General features: G+C 35.2%; 1 protein-coding gene across 1 annotated transcript; it reads left to right on the top strand.

Moving 5' to 3' along the window:
- Positions 1-7,866: 7,866 nt before the first annotated feature.
- On the top strand, positions 7,867-8,780 carry LOC103677457 (39S ribosomal protein L46, mitochondrial-like). Its single transcript, XM_040625833.1, is given in 2 exon segments — positions 7,867-8,152; positions 8,154-8,780. Coding segments are annotated over 2 exon segments (840 nt in total). The 5' UTR covers positions 7,867-7,939.
- The last annotated feature ends 6,434 nt before the right edge of the window (positions 8,781-15,214 follow it).

Raw genomic sequence — 15,214 nt, 5'->3', positions numbered from 1 at the left:
AGGAGAAAGAGCGTGGATTTGCAACCCTGTGCTTCGGAATTAACAGTGACTCCCATCAAAATCAGTGGAAGAAAGAACTGCTGTCCTCAGAAGCTTTCTTATAACCTCACCGCCAAACCCATTTTTCATGAGCTCATCCTTGGACTGCAGCACCAAATCCTCTTAGACGCCTCCCCTGACTTTCTCCAAGACAGAACTAAGTAGACACGAGTTAGTCTAGTTATTCTCTTCTTTCCTGTTTGCTTCTTGTGTAAGGTAGAAGTTCGTAGCAGGGAGGATTATCAAGGAGAAGGGCCTTCTCTCCGAGGCCATCATGTAAGGCATCTGAAGTTCAAGCTTTCAAAAGACTTTAACTCTACGTGGTCACTTTAACCACTGTGTTCCTAGCTCCCCTCATTCTCGTATTAAAAAAAAAAAAATATATATATATATATATATACACACACATACACACACACATAAATATATATACGCACAGATATACAATGTGTGTATATATATATACACTCATAAATACGTATATACATGTATGTATATATAATATGCATGTATATGTGTGTGTGTATATATACATATAAAATGTCTCTCAGTTCCGCCAGGTCCATTCTGGTGCTCTGTCTGTTACTTAACAAGGTCTTGTGGACCACTACACCTTTTCCTGAATTTACTAGTAACACATTTTACTTCTAGTACCTGACTTTGATAACTTTCTATACTTCTATAAATAAATAATACCTCAGAATACCACCTCTGGTCCAATAGTGATTATTCCTCAGCTATGAGCAGTCTAAAAGGTAAAATTTTATTTTATTTTTTTTAAGATTTTATTTATTTATTTGAGAGAGAGAGTATGTGCCCGTGAAAGAGCATAAGCAGGGGGGGAAGGGTGGAGGGAGAGGGAGAAGCAGGCTCCCCGCTGAGCAGGGAACCCAACACAGGGCTGCATCCCAGGACTCCGAGATCATGACCTAAGCCGAAGGCAGATACTTAACCTACTGAGTCACTCAGGTGCCCTAAAAGGTAAAATTTTTAAAATTAAAGTTATTTTACTAAGATAAGTCAAAGGAGATAATTTTCTTTTTAAAATTCTATGTAGTTTTAATTTTATATTTGTGCAAGAATATAATTTTTTAGGGGTGCCTGGGTGGCTCAGTCATTAAGCGTCTGCCTTCGGCTCAAGTCATGATCCCAGCGTTCTGGGATCGAACCCTGCATGGGGCTCCCTGCTCAGCGGGAAACCTGCTTCTTCCTCTTCCACTCCTCCTGCTTGTGTTCCCTCTTTCACTGGCTGTCTCTCTCTCTGTCAAAAAAAAAAAAAAGAATAGAATTTTTTAAATTAACAGACATTTTTTAAATTAATATACTTTTAATTAATAAAAAATTATCAGATGGGACTTTGAATCTTCCCATGTGACTTCCAGGGTTGGGCAGGACAAATGACAGCATATTTGTGTAAATGCTCTGCAGATGGCAAGTCACCTCACAAATGGCAAGATTATCGTTTTAAAAATCTCTACATTTGTTAGAACACCTGGTGTGGTAACCTGGACAATCTAGATTCTAAATTATTGCTTATGGAACAAACTAATTATTTAATACATAGCTGGATTTATGCAGCCAAAGTTATAGTTTCATACAGCGCTTTATGCATTTATTATAAAATGAAACTTATAATTTCTGGGAAAATAAAAGTAACACATTTTTCCATTGTAGCTGAAATGATTAAGCCATGATACCAAAGGTGGAAAGCAAAAGAGACCTCGTTTATTAATTTTCCAGGGGAAGTGGTTTTATTTTATAATGTTTAGTGGAAGATTTACCATGAGATTACCATATAGCCTAACTTTGTTTTTAATAGACTATATTTTTTAGAGCAGTTTTAAGTTTACAACGAAATTGAGCGGAAGATGCAAAGATTTCCTGTACACATCCAGCCACCACACCCATCTCCCCAGCTAGTGACATCCTGCTCCAGGGTGGCCTATTTGAGACAACTGATGAACCTACACTGACGTATCATTCGCACCCAAAGTCCAGAGTTTGCATCAGAGGTCACTCTTGGTGCTGTACATACTATGGATTTTGACAAGTGGATAATGACCCATATCCATCATTGTGTTATCATATAGAGTAGTCTCCCCACCCTAAAACTCCTCTGTGCTCTGCCTATTCATCCTTCCTTCCTCCCAAATCCTGGCAACCACTGCCATTTAGCCAACCTTTTATAATAGTGATACAACTTCTACAATAGATGTGTTAAAGTGCCTTTTGATGCTGTCCCTATTGATTACATAAACTTCTATGCGGCTATCTCTCTCCCACCACCACCATTCCCTACCTTTTTCTTTTTTACTTTTTTTTTTTTGCATTATCTGTTGTAGAACATTGTTTTCGGAAATAAAAACTTATAAGCATTAATGCAGGAGATTTCGTTAAAATTGTAAATGTAAATAACAGTGATGTAATTATTCATTGGGAAAATACGAATGGGACTCCACTGGGAAGTGAGCGGTGGGGATAGAGCAATGAACAAGACAGGTACAACTCCATGCCCCTGTGTTACTTCCATTCTATCAATAACATCTGATACACCAAGGCTCTGGGTGTGGAGTGGGGGGACATATTTGTAGCCCCTGATCCTGCTTCTTGTATCAAGCAAATGAGAAAACAACAAGATAGGGTGATAAATATAAGTTTCTTAGTCCGAAAACTCTACCCACAGCATCTCCGCATGGCTTCCTGGAGTATGAACATTTGCACCATTACTGCTCTGATGAAGGAATGTCATCATTAGAACTGGTGTTTCAAAGATGTTAGGGCTAATGTGATTTTGTTTTCCTTAGGTTATTATTTTTTAAAGATTTTATTTATTTATTTGAGAGAGAGAGAGAGGGAGAGAGAGCACAAGCAGGGGGAGCAGCAGGCAGAAGGAGAGGGAGAAGCAGGTTCCCAGGCGAGTAGGGAGCCCAATGCGGAACTCGATCCCAGGACCCTGGGATCATGACCTGAGCTGAAGGCAGACACTTAACTGAGTGAGCCACCCAGGTGTCCCTGTTTTCCTTAAATTATTTATCTCTAGATTCCAAGTAGAAATTTCTAAGGTAGGTGTCTGTAGAAACAGAGAGGGCCGAGTTTTCTATTTATTGTAGTCTCTATGGCAGTTGTAGTAAAAAGAACAGTTATCATATATGGGGTATAGGCTAAATGCTTCATATGTACATATATACTATCTCACCACATCCTTATAAAATAAGTATTATTGGCCACATTTTACCCTCCTCCAAATGCCAAGCTGAATCATAGCATATTTATTTAGCATCAACATTGGCAAAAGTGTGACAATTCTGAGATGATCAAAAAATTATGAGATGCTGTTTTCAAATCTAACAATGATCAAGATAACAGCAGTAGTTACCACAAACATAAATTAGAAGAAAATTTAATAGTCTTTCTCTCAATTCTTCCTTCTGTTACTTTATCAAAGAACTATCAAATGCCCCACTCTTTACCAAGCCCAATGCTAATTTTAGGAAATGTCATGGTTAATAAGACATAATCCCTGCCTTCCAAGAGTGTTGTTTAGTGCTCAAAGGCAGCAAGTAAATAGGCAATTAAAATAATGTTTACTAATTGCTAAGCTATGGGTATTTACAGGGTAGCCAGAGAACCGAGGTGCATACTAAATAGATATTTTCTGTATACTCACTTCCAACCTCCATACAAATTGTTGAATTCCCCTATGTCCCTCTGAATATGATGTTGAAAGTTATTATGAAAATCTCTGATAGCTATTTTTAATTTTTTTACTATTGCTGGCTGGACCTAAACAGAGGTTATCAAAATCTACAGATTTAGTACTTTCAACTCAACATGGAGAAGATGTCTAGAAAACATGGGGAAAATAAAAATTAGGCTGGAGAATGAAGAAGAACACAAGACTTCTTTTAATTAACATGCAAAGGCACTCTGTGGCCACACTGATCATTTCCAAGAAAATGCCTGCCAGATACCCAAGGCTGAAAAAATAGTTTGTTTAAGTTGTTATATCAACTAAAAATTTGTGTTCTGTGCAAAAAAAAGTGGTTAGTTCTGCTTGCAACAAAAACAATCACAAAGATGTTTTTCTTTGGAGGCAACCATAATATGTCTGTATGCAGGGAAAGTGCTTTCTTTATACTCAACCATTTCATCAATTAGAATATAAAAAAGGTATGTACTCAAGGATTGAGATTTTGTAAAAATAATTATTTTTACTGCTTAAGGATGAACATTCTTTTTTCCCCCTTGAATATGTCTTTTTATTTTAGTATTAAGAAATTTTAAATTAATAAATTGTAAAATTGAATTTATCTTTTGTGTACAGTCCAATGACTACAGATTTATATAACCAGTCTCACAATTAGGATACAGGGGTCGCCTTGGTGGTTCAGTTAGTTAAGCATCTGCCTTCGGTTCAGGTCATGATTCCAGAGTCCTGGGATCAAGTCCCGCATAGGGCTCCTTGCTCCATGGAGAGCCTGCTTCTCCCTCTGTCTCTGCCCCTCCCCCTGTTTGTGTGCTCACTCGCGCTCTCTTGCTCTTTCTCTCTCAAACAAGTAAATAAATAAAATCTCTTAAAAAAAAGCAATTAGGATACAAAATAGTTCTCTTACCCTGCAACATTTCTTAGTGTTACCCCTTTGTAATCACAACCTGCCCCCACTCCCAATCTTTGGCAACCACTGGTCTCCTTTTTATGATTATCATGTAATCATTTTGATAAATGAAATACATTAGCATGTGATCTTTGGAGACCACTTCCTTTCACCGAGTATATGCTACCTTTTGAAATTCATCCAAGATGTTGCCTATGCCAACAGTTTGTTCTTTTTCACTGCTAAGTAGTTTTCCTTTCTATGAATGAATGAAACACAGTTTGAATGAATGAGTGAACGAAACACATTTTTTTTTCATTATGATATGTTAGTCACCCTACAGTACATCATTAGTTTTTGATGTAGTGTTGCATGATAGAATGAAACACATTTTGTTCAACCATTTACCCACAGAAGAACATTTAGGTTCTTTCCAGTTGGGGTAAGTCCGAATATAGCAGCTATAAATGTTTATGTGAAGACTTTTGTGTGAACACAAGTTTTCATTTCTTTGGGGTAAATACTTAAGACTGAAATTGCTGGATCATTTGGTAAGTCTATGTTTCCCTCTATAAGAAACTGCCAAAGTGTTTTCCAGAGTGTCTGTCCCATTTCTGCATTCTTACCAGCAATATATGAAAGTTCTAATCACCCTGCATCCTAGACAGCACTTGATATTGTCATTATTTCTTATTTTAGCCGTCCTAATAGGTGTGTAGTAGTATCTCATCCTGGTTTTAACTTGCATTTCTCATCTTTTCATGTCTTTACTTAACCTTCTCTTATCCTCTGATGAAGTGTTGAAGTGTTTTGCCCATTTTTAAATTGGATGGTTGATTTTCTACTGTTGAGAGGTCCTTATACATTCTAGATACAAGCACTTTGTCAAATATGTGATTTTCAAGTATTTTCTCCAGTCAGTAGCTTGTCTTTTCATTCTTTTAACAGTATCTTTCACAAAGTAAAAGTTTTTTTTATTTTGATGAAGTCCAATTATCATTTTTTTCTTTTAGGTTTGGGTTTTTGGTGCCATGTTCAAGAATACTTTGTCTAACCTCAACACTGAAGTTTTTCTCCTATATTTTATATGAGTTTTATAGTTATATGTTTTACATTTATAATCCATTTTGAGTTAATTTTTGTGTGAGGTATAAAGTTTAGGTGGATGTTCATTTTTTTTGCATATGATTATCTAATTATTCCAGTACCAATGTTGAAAAGACTCTTTCTATATAAGGATATTCTTTCTTTTGCAAGTGCATGGTGATAAAGAATGTAATGACTTCTTTTTTTCATTGTTGTTTTTTAAAGCTTTTATTTATTTGTCAGAGAGAGAGAGAGAGCACAAGCACGGGGAGTGGCAGACAGAGGGAGAAGCAGGCTCCCTGCTGAACAAGGTGCCCGATATGGGACTGGATCCCAGGAGCTTGGGATCATGACCTGAGCCGAAGACAGATACTTAAACAACTGAGCCACCCAGTCGTCCCAAGAATATAATGACTTCTAGTACAGTTTGGCGTCACTGCCTTGATTCATGCTAAAGTTCTAGCAGTTTTAACCATTTTGCTTCTGCACCAACCATTACTTTAGTACCATCAGTGCAAATTTTAACAAAGTGTAAAAGGCAAATGATGACTTAAGTTTCCTGGGAATCTGCAGGCTTCATTTGGGAAAATGTTACTTCAGAGCATTTTATCCTATTCTCTTACTCATTTCTATTCCCTCACATTCTCCACTTTTTGCTAACTCCTTTTTATTCTTTAGTTCTTGGACCCATAAAACACAATAAATATTTTTCCTATGTGCTCCTATAACAACACATTGTACAATGTAAAAGTTATTTAAAAAGAATGAGATGCTGCTATTTTCAAATCTAACAATGATCAAGATATCAGCAGTAGAAACCACAAACACAAACTAGAAGTGAATTTACTCATTAATCAAGTGCCCTCCTTCACTGAGCGCTAGGTACTATATGCAACTGATGAATCACTAAATTCTACCCCTGAAACTAATAATACAGTATACGTTACCTGAATTGAATTTAAATAAAAAAATTTTTTAAAGAAATAAATTTACTAGTTCTCTGACTTCCTTCTTCATTCCATTTTTTCTTAGCAAAGAAGCTAAGCTTATCTTATTGATCTGATGTGCCAAGCCCAATTCTAAGTTTAAGAGATGTCATAATTAGTTGGACCTCATCAAACAAACAGATACCTTTACTCTATGAAAGACCTTGGAAAGAGGATTAAAAAACAAGTTTAAGGCTGGAAGAAAACATTTCCAAAACCACATATCTAACAAAGGACAAAAATTTAGAATATATAAAGAACTTCTAAAATTCAACAGTTTTTTAAAGGAATATTAATCAAAATGAGCCAAACGTATGAACAGACATTTCACCAAAGAGGATATACAACCGGCAAATAAGCACATGAAAACTTTTTAACTTTATTAGCCTTAGGAAAATGCAAAATAAAACTACAATGAGCTATCACTACACATTTATCAGAATGGCCATAGTAAAATGTAGTGACAATACAAAATGTAACTGAGTATGCAAAGAAACTGAATCATTCATGCATTGTTTGTGAGAATGTAAAGTGGTACAAATCGTTCTGGGAAAAGTTTGACAGTTTATTGTAAATCTAAACATGCACCTGCCTTATAGCCCAGCAAATTCACTCTTGGTTATTTATTCCAGAAAAATGAAAAGTTACATTCACACAAAAACTTATACACAAATTTTCATAGAAAATTTATTAATAATAGCCCCAAGCTGGAAATAACTCAAATGTCTTTCAATGACTGGATGGTTAAACAAACTAGTACATCCGTACAATGGAACATTACTCTACAATGAAAAGGAATGAACTACTGATGTATACAAGAACTTGGATGAATATCCAGAGAATTGTGCTGAGTAAAATAAAGCTCATCCCAAAAAGTTACACACTGTATGATTCAGTGATACAAAGTCTTGAAATAAAAAAAATTGAATGGATGGAAAACACATAAATAGTTTCCAAAGGTAGGAGGAGAGGAAGGAAAAGGCATGGTTATAAAAGGACAATAGAGGAACCCTTATGGCAAGTGAACTGTGCTTATCTTTACTATGGTGGTGGATCCATGAATGTACATATATGATCAAACTGCATTGAATCAAACACATACAGATATACACACAAAACAAGTGAAATATGAATGTTAGGTGGATTTCAGCAATGTCAACTCTCTATTTGTATTTTACTCTAGTTTTGTAAGATGTTGGGGAAAATTGAATAAAAGGTATATGAGAGAGAAGAATGGCGGCACCGGTAAGGTGGGCTCTGTTTGGGGTGGCGAAGGGCTGGCGGTGGTTGGAGGGGCTCTGGGCTGGTCGCCCGGGTTCTCGCAGCCTGGCACTTGCGGCCGCACCCTCGAGCAGCGGGTTTCCATCGCGACTTTTGAGCGAGGTGTGCTTGCAGTGGCCACCGCTGATCTCGAAACCACTGACCCCATTGCAGGAAGAGATGGCTGGCTTTACTACAGCAGATTGAAGTAGAGAGAAGTATGTATTCAGACCATGAGTTTCGTGCTTTGGATGAAGCCCAGCGACTGGCAAAGAAGAAAGTTGACTTGTATGATGAAGAAGAAGATGAACAGAATATATTGCTGGTGCAGGATTTGGAAGATGTATGGGAGCAGAAATTCCTACAATTCAAACCCGGCGCTCACATAACAGAAGCTGATAAGAAGAATGACCGAACTTCACTGGACCGGAGGCTAGACAGGAACCTTGTCCTGTTGGTCAAAGAGAAGCTTGGAGACCAGGATGTTTGGATGCTTCCCCAGGCAGAGTGGCAGCTCGGGGAGACCCTCCGAAGAACAGCAGAGCAAACCCTGGCCACACTCTCAGAAAACAACCTGGAAGCCAAGTTCCTGGGAAATGCCCCCTGTGGCCACTACAAGTTCAAGTTCCCTCAGGCAATGCGGACAGAGAGTAGCCTCGGGTCCAAAGTATTCTTCAAAGCACTACTATTAACTGGGGACTTCTCCCAGACTGGAAAGAAGGGCCATCATGTCTGGGTCTGTAAGGAGGAGCTGGGCGACTATTTGAAACTGAAGTACCTGGCCCAGGTTAAGAGATTTCTTTTGGACCTCTGATGGGCAGTGCCACCTGTGGACAATACTCGACCAGGCCTGTGGTCGGGACCTCGAGGACATTGTGTGCTTGTCCTATCTTTGCAGGGAACAGCATGCATCCAACTAAATTCAGAGAAATAAACGAGTTTACCATCGTGGGGGAAAAAAAGGTATATGAGAACTCTCTTTTTATTATTTCTTACAACAGTATGTGAATCTACAACTATCTTAATTTAAAAAGATTTAATTAAAAAAATATTAAAGTTGCAAGATACAAAATTAACACATAAAACTACTTGTGTTTCCATGGATTAACAATGAACAATCTGAATAGGAAATTAAGAAAACAAAGACATTTACTACAACATCTAAAAGAATAAAATATTCAGGAATGAACTTAACAAGGAGGTGAAAGATCTGTACTCTGAAAACTATAAAACACTGTTGAAACAAAGTAAAGAAAACATGGATAAGTGGAAAGACATCCCATGTTCATAGGTTGGCAGACAATATTATGATGTCAATACTACCCAAAGTGTTCTAAAGATTTAATGTAATTCCTATCAAATTCCCATTTCTGTTTTAGTAGAAATGGAAATATATACCCTAAAATTCATAAGGAATCTCAAGGGATACCAAATAGTTAAAACAATCTTGAAAAAAAAGACAAAGTTGAAAGACTCACTTTTTTATTTCAAAATTTACTACAAAGTTATATTAATCAAAAACAATGTGGTACTGGCATAAAGACAGACATATAGACCAATGAAATAGAATAGAAAGCCCAGAAATAAACCCTTACAAATGATGCTGGAAAAACTGGATATCCACATGCAGAAGAATAAAGTTGCACCCTTACCTTACATCATGTACAAAAATAACGAAATTGATCAAAGACATGTGCAAGCTAAAATGTATAAGCTAAAACTATTAAAATCTTAGAAGAAAACATTGGATGGAAGCTTCATAATATTGGATTTGGATATTGGATTGACTTTCTTGGCTATAATACCAAAAGCACAGGCAACAAAAGGAAAAAACTGATGAATTGGACTTCATCAAAATTAAAAAGTTTTGTGCATCTAGGAATATTATTGGCAGAGTGAAATGACAGCACATAGAATGGAAGAAAATAACTGCAAATCATATATCTGATGAGGATTAATATCCAGAATAAAGAACTCCTACAGTTCAACAACAATAACAAAACAAATAATCCAATTTAGAAATGGGCAAAGAACTTGAACAGACATCTCTCCAAAGGTACACAGATGGCTAACAAATACATGAAAAGATGTTCAACATCACTCATTTTTAGGGAACTGCAAATCAAAACCACAATCAGATGTTACTTCACACTGGCTAGGAGGTTAGTACAAAAACAAACAAACAATAAATAAAATAAAAATAGAAGTCAGGGAGGATATGGAAAAATCAGAATACTTGTACATTGCTTATGGGAATATGAAACAAAGTAGGTACTGTGAAAACAGTATGATAATTTGTCAAAAAATTAAACATAAGAAATTGAAGAAGATTTAAACAAATGGAAAGATATCCCATGTTCATGGATCAGAAGAATTAACATTGTTAAAAACTATCCAAAGCCATTTATAGATTCAATGCAATTGTTATTAAAACTTCAATGACATTTTTCACAGATAAAAAATTTGTATAAAACCACAAAATTTATATAGATCCACAAAAGACCCTCAACAGCCAAAACAATCCTTTTTAAAAATTTTACATTTTATTGTTTCATATTATCTCAACAATAATTGAAAGTTTTTCTCAAACATTAGACCAAACTGTTTTGATTGATGGTACCTATGGAGGATTCTAGATCAAAACATGAAAGCAAATTAGGAGGTAAAACAAGGCAGACCGACAGAAGCTTAGCTTCAGAGAAAAAGAAATCTGTAAGATAAGACTGAAACTAGTAGCTCAATTAAGCATTTAAAACCATGATTTTAGAACACCAATTACAGTAAAATGTATAGCCTAAGGCAAAAATACAATTTGTTTGTACTGCACTGACATCAATACTTGACCACTTTAACTCTTCTGGAAGAGCAAACCTGGAAGCATCATACTTCCTCTTGTCAAACTATACTACAAAACTGTAGTAATCAAAACAGTATGGTACTAGCATAACATTAAACATATAGACCAATGGAACAAAGTAAAGAGCCAAGAAATAAATCTTTGCATATACAGTCAATTAATCTTTGACAAGAGAGCCAATAATACCCAATGGAAAAAGGATAGTCTCCTGAATAAACTAAAGAATCATATACAGAAGAATGAGATTGGATTCTTATCTTATACCACAAAATTAACCTGAAATGAATTAAAGACTTAAATATAAGACTTGAAACTGTAAAATTCTTAGAAGTAAACATAGGGAAAAATCTTCTTGACATTGATCTTGGTACTGATTTTTTTGGATGTGCCACTGAAAGCAAAAGCAATGAAAGGTGTTGAGAGAACCTTCAGAATGGGAGAAAATATTTATATATCATATATCTGATAAGGGGTAAATATCCAGCATACATGAAGAACTCATTTAACTCAATAGTAAAAAAAAAAAAAAATCCAATTTAAAAAAATGGGCAAAGGAACTGAATAGACATTTCTCCAAAGAAGGCATTCAGATGCCCAACAGGTACAAGAAAAGGTGCCTGATATCACTAATTATCAGGGAAGTGCGAATCAAAACCACAATGAGATGTCACCTTACATCTGTTAGAAAGGTTTGTCATCTAAAAGGCAAGAAATAACCTTTTGTTGGTGAGGATGTGGAACTATTGGTGGGAAAGTGAACTAGTGCATCCCCTGTGGAAAACAGTATGGAGGATCCTCAAAAAATTGAAATGAACACTGCCATATGACTGAGCAATCTCACCTTTCAGCATATAACCAAAGAAAATGAAAACAGGGTCTCCAAGATATATTTTCATTATTATGTTCATTGCAGCATTATTCGCAATAGTCAAGACATGGGAACAATGTAAATGTCCATCAACAGATGAACAGATAAAAAAGATGCAGTATATATACACAACGTGATATTATTCTACCTTTAAAATGAAGGGAATTCTGTCATTTGCAACAACATGGATGAAACTTGAGGGCATTATGCTAAGTCAGACAGAGAAAGACAAATACTATAGGATCTCTCTTGTATATGAAATCTAAAAAAGCTAAGCTCATAGGAACGGAAAGTAGAATGGCAGTTACCAAGGGCTGAAGGGTGTGGGGGATATGGAGAGATGTTGGTCAAGCGGTTTGAACTTTAAGATATAATATGAATAAATGCTGGGGATCTAATGTACAGCATGGTGATTATAGTCAACAACACTGTATTATATATATGAAAGTTGCTAAGAGAACAGATCTTAAAGGCCCTGACCACAAAAAAGAAATGATAAAAATGTGATGTGATGGAAGTGTTAGCTAAAGTTATGGTGGTAATAATATCACAATATATAAGTGTATCAAATTAATATATTGTTCACTTTAAACTCACAGTATTATATGTCAATTTTCTTGATCAGGAACAAAACCGAAAACAAAAAAGAAATACTTAATCAGAAGAGACCATTAGAAACATAAATGTCTAACTGAGAACAGAAGTGTCTAAGGAAAAAAATTTTTTTAATTAAAAGCATGATGCAGAATAAATTTAGAATGAAAAGATGAATTAAATTCAGTTCCTTGATGATAATGCCAGAAAGGAAAACAAAATGAAGACAGTACTGCATTATTAACAAGGATTGTAAGAAGCAAGAAATTATCTCAAAGAAAAAAGCATCAAAAAAATTGTAAATGGCTTTATGCGTCCCTGCTGAATCTGGAAAGTAATAACTATCATGGTAAGAAACATGTTTTTTGTGGGCATCACATTCCTTATCTTCAAAGTGAAGCTCTGGATTAGATTAGGGATATTAAACACAATGCCCTCACGCTGGCCTCCCTCCTTAGCACCCATGGCAAGAACTGATAACAGATCAAGGGATTTCCTTGCTGAGACCAGACTGAGCCCCATGGCCCTTCTCTGCACAGACAGGCAGTCACTACCCATCAACTCCTTTATTGCTCAAAATGGAACTAATTTGCTCTTCTCAGTTTTGATATTAAATAACATGCCTTCCAATTTTAAGGTTCTGTATAACTAATTGGGAGTGTTCTAGGGTGATAATGTTGCAATGTTTAATTTGAAATTTCTTAATATTTTTTTCTAAAAAAAAAGCATAAATGCTAACAGGGTCAAAGGAAATAACTGTTCACTTAAAGTTACAATACAAAGATAAATTCTCAGTTAAGTCTTATGGTCAGCATTATCAATTCAAATTGATAGATATCCTACCTGCACTATTTGTGAGCTAGTCTTATATTATTTGTAATACAGATTGTGGAATGATTTATTTCCACATTATTTTACCTATGTCCAGGTAAAACTTTTTAAAACGGGGAATAATACCAATGTCTACAACTGATTGGTATAGACAAATGTATTGGATAAAATGTATTATACAAGCTAATTTATTACTTTAAAAATGTAATCATAAACCATGACAAACCACAAGCCCCTTGAGTAAACTTGAGTAAACTGCTTAGGCATTCAAGTAACTAAGAATATACCACAATGTTAGTGAACAGATGGTTTTATTGAGTCATTTTCCTGTTTTCCACAAAGTTGAATTACTACATTCCTGAAAATATTCTCTCTTTCTAAGTCAGAACATTGCCCATTGCTTCAGTGCTTGATCTTGAAAATGTACTGCAAATGATGGTACTATGCCCTTCCTTGATGCAAGAAGTTTCAATAACAGAGAAGAACCAACTGAAAAACATAACCTCTTAAAGAACATAACCTCTTTTTTTTGTAACTAAGATGGAATTATATGATTCGTGTCAGAACTAAAAACTTTAAAATTTTTCCCTTTCTCCAAGCATCATCGTAATTAGAAGTTTATGAATTATCTGTGTATATCTTGTTATATTCTGTACCATACAAGGTAGATGAGATAATCTTTCCACTTTGTATTTACTATAAAACATACAGTCTTAAAGCAGTTGAACTAACATTTAATAGATATCTGCAGTATTTGCCTGTTGTTTTTCTTTTTTATCTTTTGACTCCCTTCACCTATTTCTCCTATCCCATCCCCCCCACCTCTGGCAACCACCAATATCCTCTTTGTCTCTGTGAGCTTGGTGGTTTGTTGTTGATGATGTTTAGATTCCACGTAGAAGAGAGATCATACAGTATTTGTTGTTTTCTGACTTATTTCACTTAGCATAATTCCCTTGACGTCCATCCAAGTTGTCACAAATGACAAAATTTCACTTTTTTATAGCTGAATAATAGTCCACTGTGTGTGTGTGTGTGTGTGTGTGTATTTCACAATTTCTTTATCTATTCATTCATTGGTGGACACTTATGTTGCTTCCATATCTTGGTTATTGTGAATAATGCTGCAATGAACAGAGGCATGCATATATCTCTTTGGATGGTGGTGACAATTGCACAACAATATAAATATATTTAATACCACTGAATTGTAATTATAAAAAATAAATAAAACATACTACCTTGCACAGATATGTATAATGTCAATGTGCTATGGCTTTAAAATAACTTATTTTTAGATTCTTACAATTCGGTCAGAAAGGCTTATAATTTGATCCTAATGCATTTTTAAGACAAAGAATATTTAACTAGAAACTTAAGAAATAACTGTGGAGTGAATATATGAATTAAAACATAGCCAGTGATATCATTTATTCTGTAATTCCAGAGTTGAAAGCTTACTTCTCTTGAGATGTGATTCTCCCATACTAAAGGTGAAAAGCAAATAAAGTATTGCTCTGTTGCTTCATCACCTTATTAAGAAAGGTTGACTCTGTGCTTAGCTAGCAGGAAAAATAATTTATTTCTCTGTCACTTTATTTATTCACCTACAGCAAGGTAAATATAAGGTGTTACTTGTTATTTATTTAGCTTTTTTAAGATACCTACCCCATTACCGGAAACATATCCTATTAGGAAAGCAATTCTCTTCTCTTGTTTAGGTAGTAAGTATATCAGAATTATTTATAATAAAAGTTTTCTACATATAAAATGTTAACACCTCTAAGGAAATGTATGAAAACTTTAAAGAAAATTAATTTGCAATATTACACGGTTGTAGTCATGTAAGTGATTACACTAAGATCGAAGAGATACACAGTGTTTTCAGTGCAACACAAGATATAAATACAATCAATTCTATATAACTGGTGGGAATAGCATTCTTAACATATCACTCAGGCCAATATTCTTAGTGTAATCACTTACATGACTACAACCATGTAATATTGCAAATTAATTTTCTTTAAATATTCTTTTAAAATGGGAAGTACAACAACTGAAAACATTATATGACTGCATGGTTAGTTGTATAAAAAGC

This window comes from Ursus maritimus, unplaced genomic scaffold, assembly GCF_017311325.1.
Source record: "Ursus maritimus isolate PB19 unplaced genomic scaffold, ASM1731132v1 scaffold_9, whole genome shotgun sequence".
Classification (NCBI taxonomy): domain Eukaryota; kingdom Metazoa; phylum Chordata; class Mammalia; order Carnivora; family Ursidae; genus Ursus; species Ursus maritimus.
Note: the sequence above shows the minus strand (reverse complement) of the source record. Positions and strands in the feature narration are given on the sequence as shown.